The sequence below is a fragment of the Festucalex cinctus genome, chromosome 6 (genome assembly GCF_051991245.1).
Source record: "Festucalex cinctus isolate MCC-2025b chromosome 6, RoL_Fcin_1.0, whole genome shotgun sequence".
In the NCBI taxonomy this organism is placed as follows: Eukaryota; Metazoa; Chordata; class Actinopteri; order Syngnathiformes; family Syngnathidae; genus Festucalex; species Festucalex cinctus.
In genome coordinates this window covers 1,993,345-2,009,770 of record NC_135416.1, presented here as the reverse complement: position 1 = coordinate 2,009,770, position 16,426 = coordinate 1,993,345, and the positions used below count along the sequence as shown (strand labels likewise).

General features: G+C 43.7%; 1 protein-coding gene across 6 annotated transcripts in view; it reads right to left on the bottom strand.

Moving 5' to 3' along the window:
* The window catches only part of cacna1ib (calcium voltage-gated channel subunit alpha1 Ib), a 121,318-nt gene that overhangs the window by 47,329 nt on the left and 57,563 nt on the right, over nucleotides 1-16,426 (bottom strand). For all 6 annotated transcript variants that reach the window (XM_077524688.1, XM_077524689.1, XM_077524694.1 and 3 more), the window contains 7 exons: nucleotides 9,438-9,777; nucleotides 8,082-8,383; nucleotides 5,654-5,805; nucleotides 3,170-3,355; nucleotides 1,767-1,884; nucleotides 534-689; nucleotides 333-420 (listed from right to left, as the gene is read on the bottom strand). In XM_077524688.1, coding sequence (XP_077380814.1) covers nucleotides 333-420; nucleotides 534-689; nucleotides 1,767-1,884; nucleotides 3,170-3,355; nucleotides 5,654-5,805; nucleotides 8,082-8,383; nucleotides 9,438-9,777 — 1,342 coding nt within the window. The remainder of the gene's footprint in view (nucleotides 1-332; nucleotides 421-533; nucleotides 690-1,766; nucleotides 1,885-3,169; nucleotides 3,356-5,653; nucleotides 5,806-8,081; nucleotides 8,384-9,437; nucleotides 9,778-16,426) is intronic.

The window sequence follows — 16,426 nt, the reverse complement described above, 5'->3', positions numbered from 1 at the left end:
TAAATGAAAATGATTTAATAAGTCAGGTCTTTCATAAATGTAAGATAATAACTTTTAAATTAATGTTAACAGTAATTGTCAAGAAAATAGTAAAATCCCCCCAAAAAATCACGGCCTTTAATATTCAATTTTCTTGTAAATTTATGGGGAAAAGATATTAAAATAATCAATTTGTGATTTTATTAATCGATATCAGGCCTGAAAAGGAAAATCGATTCAATTTCGATTATTCGATTTTTTTTAAAACCAGCCCTACAAAATAGTGTTGACGAATTATTAAACAGAATTCTGTGATTATCAACAGCATTTACACAATAATAAAAAAATCTCACCCGACAATTTTATGGAATCGTGCTTCTCGCTCTCGTCAAAGTTGGAGGAGGAGCGGTCGTCGTCGGAATAGGAGCGATTGGCGTCGCCCTGGTGGTCACACGAGGAAGTGAAGAAGGAGAGTTTGTCTTCTGACTAGCTAAACGCGGAGCTCCGTCACGGAGGCAAACGAGACCCCAAAGTGAAATGGACGCGCGCCTCACCTCCGCCTGAAAGCCTTCGACCAAGATGGCCACCAGCAGGTTGAAGAGGACGTAATTGCCGAAGGTCATGAGGGCCACGAAGTAGAGCGCGGCCAGCGGCGACGTGGCCGCCATGCCGTTGTACAACACCACGTTCCAGTCCTCCTGAGTCAGGATCTACAACAACATGGAGGACAACGTCCCTTTTCATTTATTATTAATATTAACTCATTCATTCACTGAAGCAAGCTCGTTCGCTCCCGGCTGTTTTACTGGATTTTGGGCCCACAGAATACTGTGTTCTATTGCTATAATAACAGTCTCTTAGTATGCTTTGTATCTGTTGATGCAGCCTCTGAACTGCAGAGAATGGGTGAACCAATGGTAGCAATTACACAAACGCCCAGCAGGTGGCAGCAGAGTATAAGAGATCAACATTTTGGAAAACAAGCTGATTTCCCCACAGATTTGTGAATAATGATGCAGCTCAGCTATATTCTAATGCTAATTGCTGCAAAATAGAAACGGATAGAAATATACTTTTTTTTTTTTTTTTTTTACTCTGATAAAAGAAGAGACTAATCTTTCTTTTCTCATGTTTTTGCAGCAATAGAACACAATATTCTGTGGGCCTTGCAAAATTAGTCACGGAATACTGTGTTCTATTGCTATAAAAACATGGAACCTACCGAAAGTAAGATGACAGTCTCTGAGTATGTTTGTATCTGTTTCCGTTTTGCAGGAATTTGCATTAGAATATAGCTAAGTTTCATCATTATTTATTTTCAAACCAGTTAAAAATACTGGGGAAAAGAGCTTGTTGCAACATGGCTGATCTCTTATACTCTGCTGCCACCTGCTGGCCGTTTTTTGTAATAACTACCATTGCTTTAAGCGACCTCTTCAGATCAGAAGCTGCATCAAAGCCTTCTACAGTATTAAAAAAAATTTGAAAAAACAAACAAACAAACAAACAAACAAACAAACAAACCAAACAAAAAAAAACGTATAAATACGTTTTTGGGAGTGAAGGAAAAAGTATTAAAAACGTATTTATACGTTTCTGGGGTTGAATGAGTTAAATGCCTCCTTTGTCAGCGCCCACTAACTCGCATGTAACGGTCTCACTCACTCACTCACTCACTCACTCACTCACTCACTCACTCACTCACTCACTCACTCACTCACTCACTCACTCGCTCACTCACTCACTATGAAGCCAAGCGTTTCAGCAACTCCGTACGACTGCAGTACCTGGAAGACGGTGACGATGGCCCACAGCAGCGAGTCGAAGTTCTTCCTGTCCGGCACAGTGTCCCCCGTCTCCGTCTTCAGGCTGAACTTGCAGCCAAAGATGTGCATCCCCAAAATGCTATCGCACACAAACCACCGCTCATTAACGTACATCTTATGACTGTTTCCATCTACAGACGAGAAACATTTTCGCGTCCAGCGAAGGAGCTTTTTGGCCCTCAGGCCGCCGCCGCCCAAGTGCGTGCTCGTCTCCCACTCGCTGCTCTCGGAGTTGTCTGCTCGTTAAGGCGTGACGCACAGCCTCAAGTGTCGGCTCGTTTCATCGCATCCGACGCTAATAGTCCGACACTGTGATCCTCCAAGGCTGCCGTGGCAGCACGTTACACAAAAAAAAAAAAAAAAAAACACTTCACGCATAATAGCGGATGGCAGACAATACTTGGAATTGGGGATGGGAAAAAAAAAAGATGTGTGTTTTGTTTCCTTGTGAGAGACTAACATGCATTGGAATAACATTTCCAAGTATTGGGACAACATGAGGCCATCTGACAATAGCAGGAACGTTTCTTTTTGAGGAACTCTTACACAAAAACTAACTAACTAACTAACTAACTAACTAACTGTGCAGCGTTCTGTTTGGTTTGGTAACTAACACATGTAATGTAACCACGTTAACTAACTAACTAACTAACTAACTAACCAACCGTGCAGCGTTCTGTTTGGTTAGGTAACTAACTATCCATCCATCCATTTTCTTGACCGCTTATTCCTCACAAGGGTCGCGGGGGCTGCTGGCGCCTATCTCAGCTGGCTCTGGGCAGTAGGCGGGGGACACCCTGGACTGGTTGCCAGCCAATCGCAGGGCACACAGAGACGGACAACCATCCACACTCACACGCACACCTAGGGACAATTCGGAGCGCCCAATTAACCTGCCATGCATGTCTTTGGAATGTGGGAGGAGACCGGAGTACCCGGAGAAGACCCACGCGGGCACGGGGAGAACATGCAAACTCCACCCAGGAAGGTCCGAGCCTGGACTCGAACCGGAGACCTCAGAACTGGGAAGCGGACGTGCTAACCACTCGACTACCGTGCCGCCCGGTAACTAACTAACACATGTAATTTAACCACGTTAACTAACTAACTAACTAACTAACTACCTAACTCATTCACTCACTAATTTAGTGGCAAACAATATAATATAAATGTATACAGTGTATAACGTGTACAGATTTTTGTGTAATTTCTTTCCTAAATGACTGACTGTAACTTTTACTCATGTTTAATATCATATAATACACTTTTAATATAACCATGCTAAATAACTCACCCATTCAACTGTTTACTATATATATATATATATATATATTTTTTTTTTTTAATTGATTGATCTGTCCTACCTGAAGATGAAAATGAAGAGCATGAGCAGCATGCAGAAGGTGGCCACATTGTCCATGGTCTTCATGAGGACCACCAGCTGCCTCCTGAGGGCCGGCATGAACCTGACCAGCTTGAGGACCCGCAGGAGACGGAAGGTCCTCAGCACCGACAGGCCGCCGTCAGACTGGCCCACCAGCTCGCACACGCTGGAACGGAAAAACGGAGGATGGATGGGAGAAAACGCATACGACGGGATGGCTGATGTCGAACAAGCAGCTTTGACCTAACACATACGACTACCCTAACCTGGCTTCACGCAATATCCATCTGGCACCTCTTCACAGTAATTTTGTCGGGAAAAGGCGGGACAATAATTCGAGCTAATTGGATGATGCGTCATTCTAAATTTTTGTTTTAACCAATCACGGCCATCGGTGAAAATTTCGTCTTCGGTCTTGCCAAAGGGAGGATATGCACCAACATCTTACCAGCTAGAAATGCACCAAGCGCCCCTCACTGTTCAACATTCGTTTGTTAGCTCCGGGTTCGGCGCTGGCTTCCTGGTTTCGTCACAGTTGCATCTCCCGCCTCCAAAACTCAATGTCGCTCTGTGATTGGTCCGAACGGAACGGCGGTTATCAAAGGGAGCGGTACAAGATGTATTCTCCGGAGTTTGTCAACTCACAAATACCGCTAGAATTCATCTTGCGAGCGCAAGGTTAAACCCCCCCCCCCCCCCCCCCCAAAAAAAAATCATAAAAAAATCGGCCCATTTTTTTTTTTCACGATTTTTCACTTTATCATAAAATTAATCAAATACTGTTGTAAAGGACAAAATAATGTAAAACAGTCAAATGTTCAGCCATTTTTTTTATTTTAATTAATCACCTGGTTAATCATTTAATTAAATTTTTATTCTGCCAAATATCAGAATAAAAAAAACAAAAAAAACAACAACATATAAAAATCCCGAACGTTTGAAATCACCAAAGCTGAACATGAAAGGTCGGCGCTCTTCTTGTTCTTCTTCTTCCCGGTTTATCCGGCGGCCATCAAAAGGCTCCGCCTCCTTCATGGCAAGAGAATAGCGCGCCGACAATGGCGCTATGTACGCTTTAGCGAGCACATTGAGGCCAGCCAAGAGCGGCAAATTGGAGATAAGGCGGCGATACGGATACGCTGAATGGCGCGTGACGGCCTCATTTGATCTCGCCGAGCCTTCGTGGGGGGGGGGGGTATTTCATGTCTTTGATGGGGGGGAGGGGCTTGGGGGGGGGGGGGGCGCCCATCAAATGAATGGCGGCAAACAGGAAACGCATGAAAAGCACCTGAAGCCTGACAAAAGACCAAAAGGGGTGTTTTGACGCTCTGGCATTCAAATGCTTGACAAGGTTTCAAGCAGGTGGAGCGCAGGCAGTGGAAAAAAAACAAAAAAAACAGAGGGAAGCATTCACACGCTGGGATGCTTCATGCATCGGCGCTTTTGAGGGTTTGTCCTGGTATGGTTTCAAATGAGTGTTTATCAAGCAAAGCGGTTATGGTTTCATAACATATGTTTAATACCCACGAAGTAACTTGAAACTCAAACCTCAATTTCAAACCCCAATTTAAAATTTGAACCCCAATCTAATCATTCAAAACCCTGATATTAAATTTGAAGCTATAACAGAGTTCGTGAAACAAAAAAAATTGACACCATATCCGATATTTGACCCATTAATGTTTGCTTCCAACCCTAATTTGAAATCCTTCTTCTAGTTTAAATCTTTAACCCTGACTTGCAACCCTAACAGCAAAAAAATTAAACCAAACTCGGACTTGAAACCCTAATTTGACACTAGTTTCAACCCCTAATTTGAAAAGAACTATATCTGATGCAATATTATTATTATTATTATTATTATTAGTAGTAGTAGTAGTAGTAGTAGTAGTAGCCAAAACCCAGACTTCAAATCCTCATTTGAAACCTTAACCCTGACTCAATACCTAAATTAGCTTCAAACTCTTATTTAAAAACCTAAACTTTGTTTTGAAACAACAAAACTTTACTTAGAACCTTGTAACACTAATTTGAAACCCTAAACCTGACTTGCAACCCTAATTTGAAACGCAAATCTTGGTTTGAAACCCTAATTTGATACCATAACACAAACTCCAAACTTTTGCTTCAGAGCCTAACATCGAACCATAACCCTATTTTCAAGCTTTAAACCTTAATTTGAAACCATAACCCTCAACATTGGCTTCAAATCTTAATGTAACGCCATGACATTTACTCAAAACCGTACTCTTTGTTGGATACCCCCACATTTGCCGCCAAAACTCATTTGAAACCCTAATCCTGTTTTGAAACTAAAATTTAAAACCCTAACACTGTCTTCATGATGTCATTTGAAAGCCTATCCCTAGTTTGTTCTCTGGAGCGTCAAAAAAAAAAAAAAACACAACCTTGACCACACGCTGCTTCACCGAGTTTGAGGGGGAATCATGAGTAAAAACCTGACCTGATGATGACGATGACGCCGTCAAAGACGTTGTAGGGGTTCCTCAGGTAGTTGAAGGAGCCGAAGGCGGTGAGTTTGAGGATCATCTCCAGCGAGAACATGCTGGTGAACACGATGTTGCAGATCTCCAGAACGTTGGTCAGCTCCTCGGGCTGAACACAAGACAGAAACTGTTTCGCTTCAAAGCGGGTTTGGACATTTCGATGCGTTTCCAATTTGAGGTGTCATGATGAATATATATACTTTATACTTTAATTTTGAAATCCTAACTTTGGCTTAAAGCATTAAAAAAAAAATAAAGAAAGGAAAATGAAATCTTCGCATTAGCTTGAAGCCTGACTTTGGAACCCCAGCCCAGGCTTGAAACCCTAATTTGAAACACTAACCTTCGGCATCAAATCCAACACTGTTTATATCCGAATAACCTTAATTTGACACACTAACCATTACTTGTAATTTGAAAACCTAACCGTGCCTTTTCGATCCCTCCATCTTGCTTGACGCCCTAAGCCAGGCTGGACGCCAGCCAGCGTAGTATGTTGACAGTTATTGATCAAGTGATTTTCAGCGCTAGCCTTACTGTCAACACTGGTGCAAAAATCGCATCCGGTGTCATCACACGGGTTCTTCCCGCTCGTCACGCCGCATTAATAATTCTTCGGCTTCCACGGAAGGACGACTAACGCGATTCATAGGACGCAACAGTTACGACAGGCGACCAATCCCACTTTTTGAGCTGATAATTGCGACGGCAGGAACGATCCCGGGAGCGCTTGGCACTCGTGAGCCTGACATTTACGCTGGCTTCTTCTAGAATGTCACCACTGTTTTTTTTTTAAATATTGATCCCCCTCCAAAAAAAGACACATTGCATATTTTATTTCTCAGGGGGTTGATTTTTTTTTTTTTTTTTTTTCAAACAAGTTACTGGCTCAATGTGAGTCAGAGATAACAAAAAAAAAATGAAACGGATCAGCCTTCTTGCATTGCATCATGCCGTGGTGTGTTGTGTGAAATTATGTTAAACGTCACATATCATGATCGGAGCGAATCGTATTTGCAATATCGTATTGCATTCCCGCGCAATTTCTCCATAAATTACACTTAGTCTAGTTGAACTTGCAATTGAATTTCGATTAGCCGCACAGATTTAAGTTGTATGGTTGATCGAATCACGTAAATTGGCCCATCAGCCAAAAAAAAAAAAAAAAAAAAAAAAAAAAAAAAAGTCCAAAATGGTTGGACCCAATCGTAACCCCAACGCTATTTTGCCTAACCTCGAGACCAAAACATATATCATATTCTAACCCCGCCCCTCCCCACACGGACCCCAACTCAGTCACCGTTGCAATATGTCAATCAAAAATGAACAAGCTTGTTTGTTTTTTTTGTAAATTGTGTCCCTAATGAAGTGTCCTGTAAAAATGTGGATTTCTCCGGGGAGTTCAAAAAGCACCAAAACAAACTCAAGCGAGCACATTTTAAGTGTGTTAGTAGGACAGGAGGAACGCAAAGACGCGCGCGAGTGAATATGAACGCGTGGCACAACATTTACAAATGAAAGAGAATTCGTGAATGGGAAATGGATGCCAGTCAGTTGAGGAAGTCAGGGAAGAGAAAAAAAAAAAAGAATGAGTGTGCGTCTATTTGTGGACGAGTTGCTCCATGTTCATTCTGATAGTTTTCCCATCAGGACGATAATTGCCATTTTGTGGACACGCGCATGAGTTGTACGGTCGAATTCACAATTGTCATCTTTTAAGAAATGAAACCAACAAGATGCACTTTAACTGCAGACTTTCAACTACAATTTCAGAATATTTCAAGCCAAATCAGGTGATTGGTGGAAGAATTACAGCAATTTTGTACAAGTGCCTCCCACTTTTTAATTAAGAGGCCAAAATGATTATGATTGTTGGTTGGTCAACCAGTGACAAAAAAAAAAAAAAAAAAAGAAAAAATTATGAGAATCGTGTTGATGTCCTACGGAGCCCCTAAAGTGACATGGGAGAAAAACAAAAATTAAATATGATTCTTGTCCGGACAAGAAAGTATCTTGGATCATTGGAGAAACTATCTTGTCTGGACGAGAACCTTTTTTTTGTCCAGACGAGAAAGAGGAAGTTCCTTGTCCGGACGAGAAACTTTCTTGTTGGGACGAGAAAGAATCTTAGATCATTGGAGAAACTATCTTGTCCGGCGAGAAAGAGGAAGTTTCTGGTTCGGACAAGAAAGTTTCTCGTCCGGACAAGAAAGTTTCTCGTCCAGACGAGAAACTTTCTTGTCCGGTGAAAAAGTATCTTGTCCGGACGAGAAAGTTTCTTAAAGTTCATTAAATGTTAATTAAAAATCTATGTTTGAAAAGAGTTGTTCACTTTCAAGTAATTGGTTTTTGAGTATAAATTGCCAATACAATGTCAAAGTGTACCTGCTGATGATGCTCGATGCCCATACTGATGGTGTTGATGAGGATGGCGATCATGATGCCTCGATTGAAGTATTTGCTCTCCACGATGCCCCACAGCTTCATCCTGGTGTCGTACCACAGCCTCCCGCAGCGCTCGCTGGCGCCCTCTGTACTGTGTCGTCCGCCCGTCGCCTTGGCCGAGTCCCCCCCGCAGCCCTCCGCCCCGTCTCCCTCGCCCGTGACGGGCGAAACCCCGTCGGTGAGCGCTGGGGCCTCGCCGGAGGAGGCGTGGTTGAGTTTGTCCGGGTGGCGACTAGGTGGGCCTGATGGTGGACAAACTATAAATGTCACAAATGTACTTTAAGTAATAAATGTAATAATAATGCATATATTTGTGGAGACCGGGGTCAAGTTGTATTTTACAATTTTAAAAATGTGCACAATTTCACAAGTTACTTCATGTTAAAGATGAGATGCACTGAGCTGTCACCAATGTCTTACAAATGCAATTATGCCATCTAGTGGCAGAAAAAAAAAACCTTAACACAAATCAATATCTCACTCGTTCTTTTTACCATACATCTTTTTACTTTTAACTAAATTTTATAAATTAAAATTTAAAAAAATGTTATGAATTGCAAATGTGCAGCCATATTTATTAGTTTAACATTTTTTCCACTTTTATTTGATTTTAATTTTAACAAGAGTATGAAAACTTAAAAAAAAAAAAAAAAAAAGATACTTTATTGTACATTTTGAACAGATAAAAATTTGTAATTAATCGTGAGTTAACTATTGAAGTCATGCAATTTCAGTCTTATAGAGGTTGTAATCTGTTTCATGTTTGAACAGCATTAAAATAAAATATTATGGCTTAATGTTCCGTTCATATAACATTCTTCCATGCTAAAGGTGTGAATCCTAACCCGAAGTCAGACGTTTTGTTGAATATTTTTCCATTAAAAATGGAAGTTTAAAAATCGATTCACACACACAAAAAAAAAAAAAAAAAAAAAAAAGGCAATGATAAGACGTTGAATCGGTAAGACTACCGAATGAACAATTCTGAGCTCTTTAAAAAAATAAAAAAATAAATAAATAAATAAATAAATAAATAAAATAAAAAAAAAATCAATTTTTTTTTTATTGAATCGATTCAAGAATCGCGCGATGTAGTATCGCGATATATCGCCGAATCGATTTTTTAACACCCCTAATATATATATATATATATATATATATATATATATATATTGCCAAAATGTATCTTTTTTTTAATTAAATATTTGACTTTAATCAATACTTTTTTTTTTTTTCTGATAAATGTGCAACTGCATCAAAGCTAGCACATCACATACAATTTGTTACGACACTCACCGGGCGGCAAAACGGCAGGTCCCCCCCGACCCCCCCTCCCGTTGGCCTTGCGCCCCCTGGCGTCGGCGGCGCGCCGGCCCCGGCCGACGCCGCCGAACCCCCGGGGCTTCCCCCGCAGGGCGTTGAAGAGGGCGAGCGCCCGCCGGCGGGCCTTGCGGATGACGTGGCAGAGCAGCTGGAAGAGTTCCTCGTAGCAGTCGCCGGGCTCGCTGGCCAGCGTGGACGAAGACGAGCAGCGGGCGCGCTGCTCCTGCATCAGCTGGTGCTCGCGCTGCTTGGTCTCCGAGAACTGCGTGGCGATCACCACCAGGCACAGGTTGATCATGAAGAACGAGCCCACCTTCCACATTCAAGATCAAAAACCAAAAAAACAAAAAAAAATTGACACGCCTTGAAAATTATGACTTTTGCAAGATATCAAGACTAAAATGATTTATTAAAAAGCGGGAGTGTCAAACTCATATTAGCTCAGGGGCCACATGGAGGAAAATATATTACAGAGTGGGCGGATCGGTAAAATAATGGTACCGGTAACTTAACACATTCATTGCCAGACCAGCAAAAAAAAATGCATCATTTGACGTCTTTTTCCGTCAATGGCAGTGAATGAGTTAAACATGGTAAAAATCAATGAAGCAATTAGAAATTGTTGATATAATGTACAGCAGGGGTGTCCAAACTTTTTCCTCTGAGGACCACAGACAGAAAAATAGAAAGCTGCAAGGGCCACTTTGATTTTTTTTTTTAAGTTATTTATTAACACATTCATTGCCAGACCAGCAAAAAAAACAAAAAAAAAAAACATAATTTGACGTCTTTTTCCGTCAATGGCAGTGAATGAGTTAAAAACAATTCCCGTCAAATGATATGCAGATTTTCGCTATTTGTGGGCCAGCCCTAAATTACGGAGCTCAACTGTTATCATATTGTTCCAAAAAAAAAAAATAACATGAATGCAAATGGAATGCAGCAATATATATATACATATTAGAGGTGTCAGTCGATGAAAATTTGTAATCCTAATTAATCGCATGACTTTAATAGTTACACACAACTCACAATTAATCGTAAATTTGATATCTGTTCGAGATGAACAATAAGTCGTGCAATAAAATATTTTTTTTCTAAGTTTTTATACTCTTATTAACATAAAAGTGCGGAAAAAAAAACTAATAGAAATGTGGCCGCTGTTTTTAGTCATTAACACAGTATTTTCATAATAATTCATAAAATTGAGTTACAATTAAAAAGATGTACTGTACGTCGATATTGATTTGTGTTGTCATTTTTCTGCCACTAGATGGCATAATTGCATTTGTAAGACATTCGGGAACACCTCAGTGCTTTTTTCTTTTCATATTAAGAGCTATCTAATCTTTAACGAAGTAACTTGTGAAATTCTGCACATTTTTAAAATTGTAAAATACAACTTAACCCCAGTCTCCAGAAATATATGAATTATTATGACATTTAATACTGCTAAATTTTATGTGCTGTCTTTCTCATTAATCACACGTTAAAAATATTAGTGGCGTTAAAGGAACTTTAAATCAAAATTAACAAACTAATTTGACACCCCTAATATACATACATACACATATATATAAATAAATAAATACATAAATAATAATAATAATAATAATAATAATAATAACAATAACAATAAATAATTAATAAATAAAAATAATAAAAATTACATAAAACTGATGAGACTCATAGCCTCTGACCCTCAAAAGAGGATATTCGACACTGGTGCCTGCGCAGGCTAATGAATATGAGTGTGTCATGAAGATAGCGGTTAGCATATTATTAGCACGTCGGTGATCTTCAAGCGCGTCAAATCAAGTGCGCTTAGCAATCCCGAATAATTCCTTGCGGTGAAACATGTTGAGGGTGTCATTTTATGCTTGTTAAACATTCAATCCAAAATGTTCTCGTGCGAAGCCTTTAATCACGCACGGCCGCCGTTGACGAAATGCCAACACACGACATCTGTTTTGAACTCCTCGTTTACAGCTGTAGATTACAAGTGTTAGAAAACTGATGGATGGGTCAAATAAATGCCATTACATTTTTTAAAGAATCTATATAAATAACTTGTAATAACTTGCTTCGCTCTCTGGTCTCTGAATCGGTGGAAGTTGATGTTTTGTGGATCTCACTCTGCTTCATCTATCCTCATTTCCTTTCTTTAGTCTTTCCTCTGGTCTCTTTAGGTATCCCTAATTTGTTGGACGTTTCTGGGGTTGGTGAAATATTCTGCTTTGTAACTCTGCGGGTCGGGTTTGTTTCATCTTTCTTTTCTCTGATCCTTCCTCTGGTCTCCCGTCAACGCCCCGATTCTGACGGGACTCTAAAGTGTTAAGGCTAAGGCGAGGGGTATTGGATTTCTTAATGGGTTTCGGGTGAATTAATGAGCACACTTGCATGAACACGCACACAGACACAAAAAGAGAGAGATCAATGATGATGAAATTTGGAATCGGTAAGACTACCGAATAAACAATACTGAGCTCTCTCTCAAGAAAAATGAATGAATAAATAAATAGTTAAATAAATAACTTGTGACCCCAAACACTAATATATCAATTGTAAAAAAAAATAAAAAATAAAAAAAATCATTCCCTGGATTGGCTGGCATCCAGTTCAGGGTGTACCCCGCCTACTGCCCGAAACCAACTGGGATAGGCTCCGGCACTCACGCGACCCTTGTGAGGAACAAGCAGTTCAGAAAATGGATGGATGGATGGATGGATTTGGATGGGTGGATGGATGGATGGATGGATTTGGATGGGTGGATGGATGGATGGATGGATGGATGGATGGATGGATTGAATGGGTGGGGTTGGATGGATGGAAGTCAACATTCATCACCGGGTATTGAATTCACTTGTTTCGACATCTTTTGCAGTCCAGCATCGTCCCAATACTTTTGTTCAAATCATTTGCGCCGTTTCCATTATGATTACGCTCCGCGCTCTTTACATTTGCCCAGAGACCAAACACCTGCGGAGCTCTTTAATTGCTTTTTAACGACCTTAATCGGATAAGGGCCGACTAACTATTCCCACAGTTGCAGCGTGTGCACGAGCCTCCTTGTGTTGGACTTAATGGCGATGAAAAGCGGCTTACAAGACATTCATCAAAATGAGTGATTAGCATTGCCGGACGTCCGGCGAGATTCTTTTTTCCCCATGAACGTGTCACGCCGCCACCAGAGTGGCGGGTCAAGCTTTTATTTGTCACAGTCAGGTTCCTGTTTTATTTTGAAATTACTAACTCTCATCTCATCCCAGGTCACTTACCCTTCCTGCAGCTCACTGATTACCGGTCCACGCCCATGATCACCACCACCTGTTCCCAATCAACCCGGACATAAAAGCCACCTGCATTCTCCCCTCCGTTGCCGAAGTGTCACATCTCAGTGCATGGAAGCGTCCTCACAGTCCTTGTTTCACAGTCCTTGTTCGATGTCTTGCCTTGCCTTGTCTTGCGCCCTTAGTTTGCCCCTTGTTTTCCTCCCTAGCGGAGCGCCTTTAGTTGTCCCTGTTTTTGAGTGCCCTTGTTTATTCTCCAGTTTGGAGCTCTTTTTGTTCTGCCTTTTTTCCCTCCTTGAGAGGTGTTTTTGGTTCGAATTGATTAAAGCTGCAGCCTTGTTGGCCAACTGTCACTCTGCGTCTGAGTCCTACCTCCTCGCTTCGTGTCAGTACACTTCGGCCAGCATGGACCCAGCGGAGAAGTTGGAGGCTGCACTTCGACGACAGGCCGCCCGCCTGTCGCAGACAGAGGAGCTCCAGCAGGCGATGGTCACCCGGATGGGAGAGCTCGCTGGACAGGTGCAGGAGCTAATGAGCCACCTGCGACACTCCACGCCGGCCATCACGAAACCAGAGACCGCAGAACCACCGAACCCAACTCCAGCCTTGACCGGGGCGGGGTTGAGACTGGCTTCCCCGGAGCGATACTCGGGAGACCAAGGACAATGTCAGGCATTCCTGACCGAATGCGACTTACATTTTGAACTTTCGCCACAGGCTTTCCCCACCGACCGTTCCCGTGTGGCCTTCATGATTTCACATCTGACTGGACGAGCCAGAGACTGGGCCACCACGGAATGGGCACGGCACTCCCCGACTTGCTCAAATGCAGCCGGGTTTAGCAGGGCACTTCGTCTTGTTTTCGATTCCACCAACATGGATCGGGAAAAGACTCGAGAGCTAAGTAATCTCAGACAAGGCCGAGAATCGGTTAATGACTATGCGATCCGATTCCGAACTCTAGCGGCCAAGAGTGGCTGGAATGAGACAGCCCTCTTTGATCATTTTTTGAAGGGGCTCTCCGCCGCTATGCAAGAACTCCTACTACCCGTGGACTTACCTAGCGACTTGGACTCGTTGATCTCGCTGGCCATCCGCATCGATCACCGACGGCGAGATCTCATGCACACCAGCGGTCACCATCGAAGGACCGGCTCCGAATTCTTTCGGCACCCCGCAGCAATGGAGTCACCACAAGGGGCGCCTCTCCAGTCGTCCACCATGGGGAGGTCCAGCGAGATTGGCGAGGAGCCGATGCAGCTGGACCGCGCCCGACTGACTCACCATGAACGCCAGCGACGTCGTCAAGAGGGGCGGTGCTACTATTGTGGAGAAAGAGGACATTTGGTGGTAGCTTGTCCTACCAAGCGAGGCCCTCCGGTGACTTCCGAGACTCCCAAACAGGTCAAGAACCGAAAACTCACGCAAGTCACGATTTCCGGCAATGCCATTTCCACAGACCTACTAGCTCTCATCGACTCTGGAGCGGACGAGAGCCTCATGGATTGGGGTCTGGTGGAAAGATTGCAGGCAGGCACGGAGCCACTTTCCACCCATATGAGGGCCAGGGCGCTCAATGGGAAAGACTTATTTCTCATCACGCATGTCACAGAGCCACTCGAGATTCACATTGGGCAGCACAGAGAACTCCTTCGTTTTCATGTCTTCCGCTCCCCATCACACACACTGGTCCTGGGACACCCCTGGTTGCAGTTGCACAACCCCCGCATCGACTGGCGATCGGGGCAAGTCCTGGACTGGGGAAAGGACTGTGAACACCATGGGTTGGAGCGGCCAGCGGCAGAGGCACCTCCCGCTGCCGTCCGACAGGTGACTCTTGTGAATGACCAGGAATACCCGGACCTGAACACCGTTCCCACCTGCTATCATCCTCTCAGGGAGGTGTTCAGCAAAACCAAGGCCATGTCACTTCCCCCACATCGATCCTATGACTGTGCAATTGAGCTGATTCCTGGGTCTTCCATTCCGAAGGGGAGATTGTACTCGGTTTCGGGCCCCGAACGCAAAGCCTTGAATGAGTACATCGACACGTCTTTGAAAGCAGGACTTATACGGCCATCGTCATCGCCAGCTGGAGCTGGTTTTTTCTTCGTGGGCAAGAAGGATGGTTCGTTACGTCCTTGTATTGACTACAGCCCTTTGAATGAAATCACAGTCAAGAACCGTTATCCTCTGCCTCTGATGTCCTCAGTATTTGACCAGCTCCAGCAAGCCAAGGTGTTCACCAAATTAGATCTTCGAAACGCCTATCATCTCGTCCGTATTCGTGCAGGGGATGAATGGAAGACCGGCTTTAATACTCCCAGAGGCCACTATGAATACTTAGTCATGCCCTTTGGACTCACGAATGCGCCAGCAGTTTTCCAGGCCATGATTAATGACGTGCTCAAGGACTTCATCGACCAGTTCGTATATGTTTATTTGGACGACATTTTGATCTACTCACCGGACTTGAAGACCCACCAGCACCACGTTACCCAAGTCCTGAAACGCCTGCTTGACCATCAACTCTATGTAAAGGCTGAGAAGAGCCTTTTTCACACCGACACCATCTCATTTCTGGGATTCGTGGTATCCCCGGGCAAGGTCGAGATGGAGTCGGAGAAGGTCAGCGCTGTCAGGGACTGGCCCACACCTGAATCCAGGAAGAAGGTGCAACAATTCCTGGGATTCGCCAACTTTTACAGACGCTTTATCCGCAACTTCAGCTCCATCGCAGCTCCACTCCATGCCTTGACCTCTCCACAGCAACGCTTTGCCTGGACCCCGGAAGCCAATACCGCATTCAACCAACTCAAGAAACGTTTCACAGAGACTCCAATACTCAGAGTGCCCGATCCTACCCGCCAGTTCATTGTCGAGGTAGATGCCTCAAATCTGGGCGTCGGAGCCGTCCTATCCCAAAGGAACCAGGAGGATGGAAAAGTGCACCCCTGCGCCTTCTTGTCTCGGAAACTCTCAAAGGCCGAGCGCAACTACAGCGTTGGAGACCGAGAATTGCTGGCTGTAAAGGTCGCCCTAGAAGAGTGGAGGCACTGGCTGGAGGGCGCGGAACACCCTTTCATTATATGGACAGATCACCGCAACCTGGAGTACCTGCGCCAAGCAAAAAGACTAAACCCCCGACAGGCCAGGTGGTCCTTGTTTTTTAACAGATTTTCTTTTTCTCTGACCTACAGACCCGGAAGCAAGAATATCAAAGCCGACGCACTATCACGAATTCATGATCCTGATACCACTGTGACCGAACCTGAACCCATCCTTCCCAAAGACTGCGTAATAGGCACGATGTCCTGGCAAATCGAGGAGGAGGTCAAGGAGGCCCTCAAAGACACGAGCCCTCCCAAGGAGTGTCCACCACGACGGCTCTATGTACCAGAAACCCTGCGAGCTCAGGTGATCCATTGGGCACACACCGCTCGTTTGTCTTGCCACCCAGGAACCCGCAGGACTCTGTTTGCCGTCGCCCGGAGGTTCTGGTGGCCTTCCATGGAGGCCTCGGTGCAGGAGTACGTCAAAGCCTGCCCAGTATGTGCCAGAAACAAAACATCGACACAACCACGGATGGGCCTTCTTCAACCGCTCCCTGTACCTTCAAGACCCTGGGCCGAAATATCATTAGACTTTGTCACTGGACTTCCCGTTTCACAC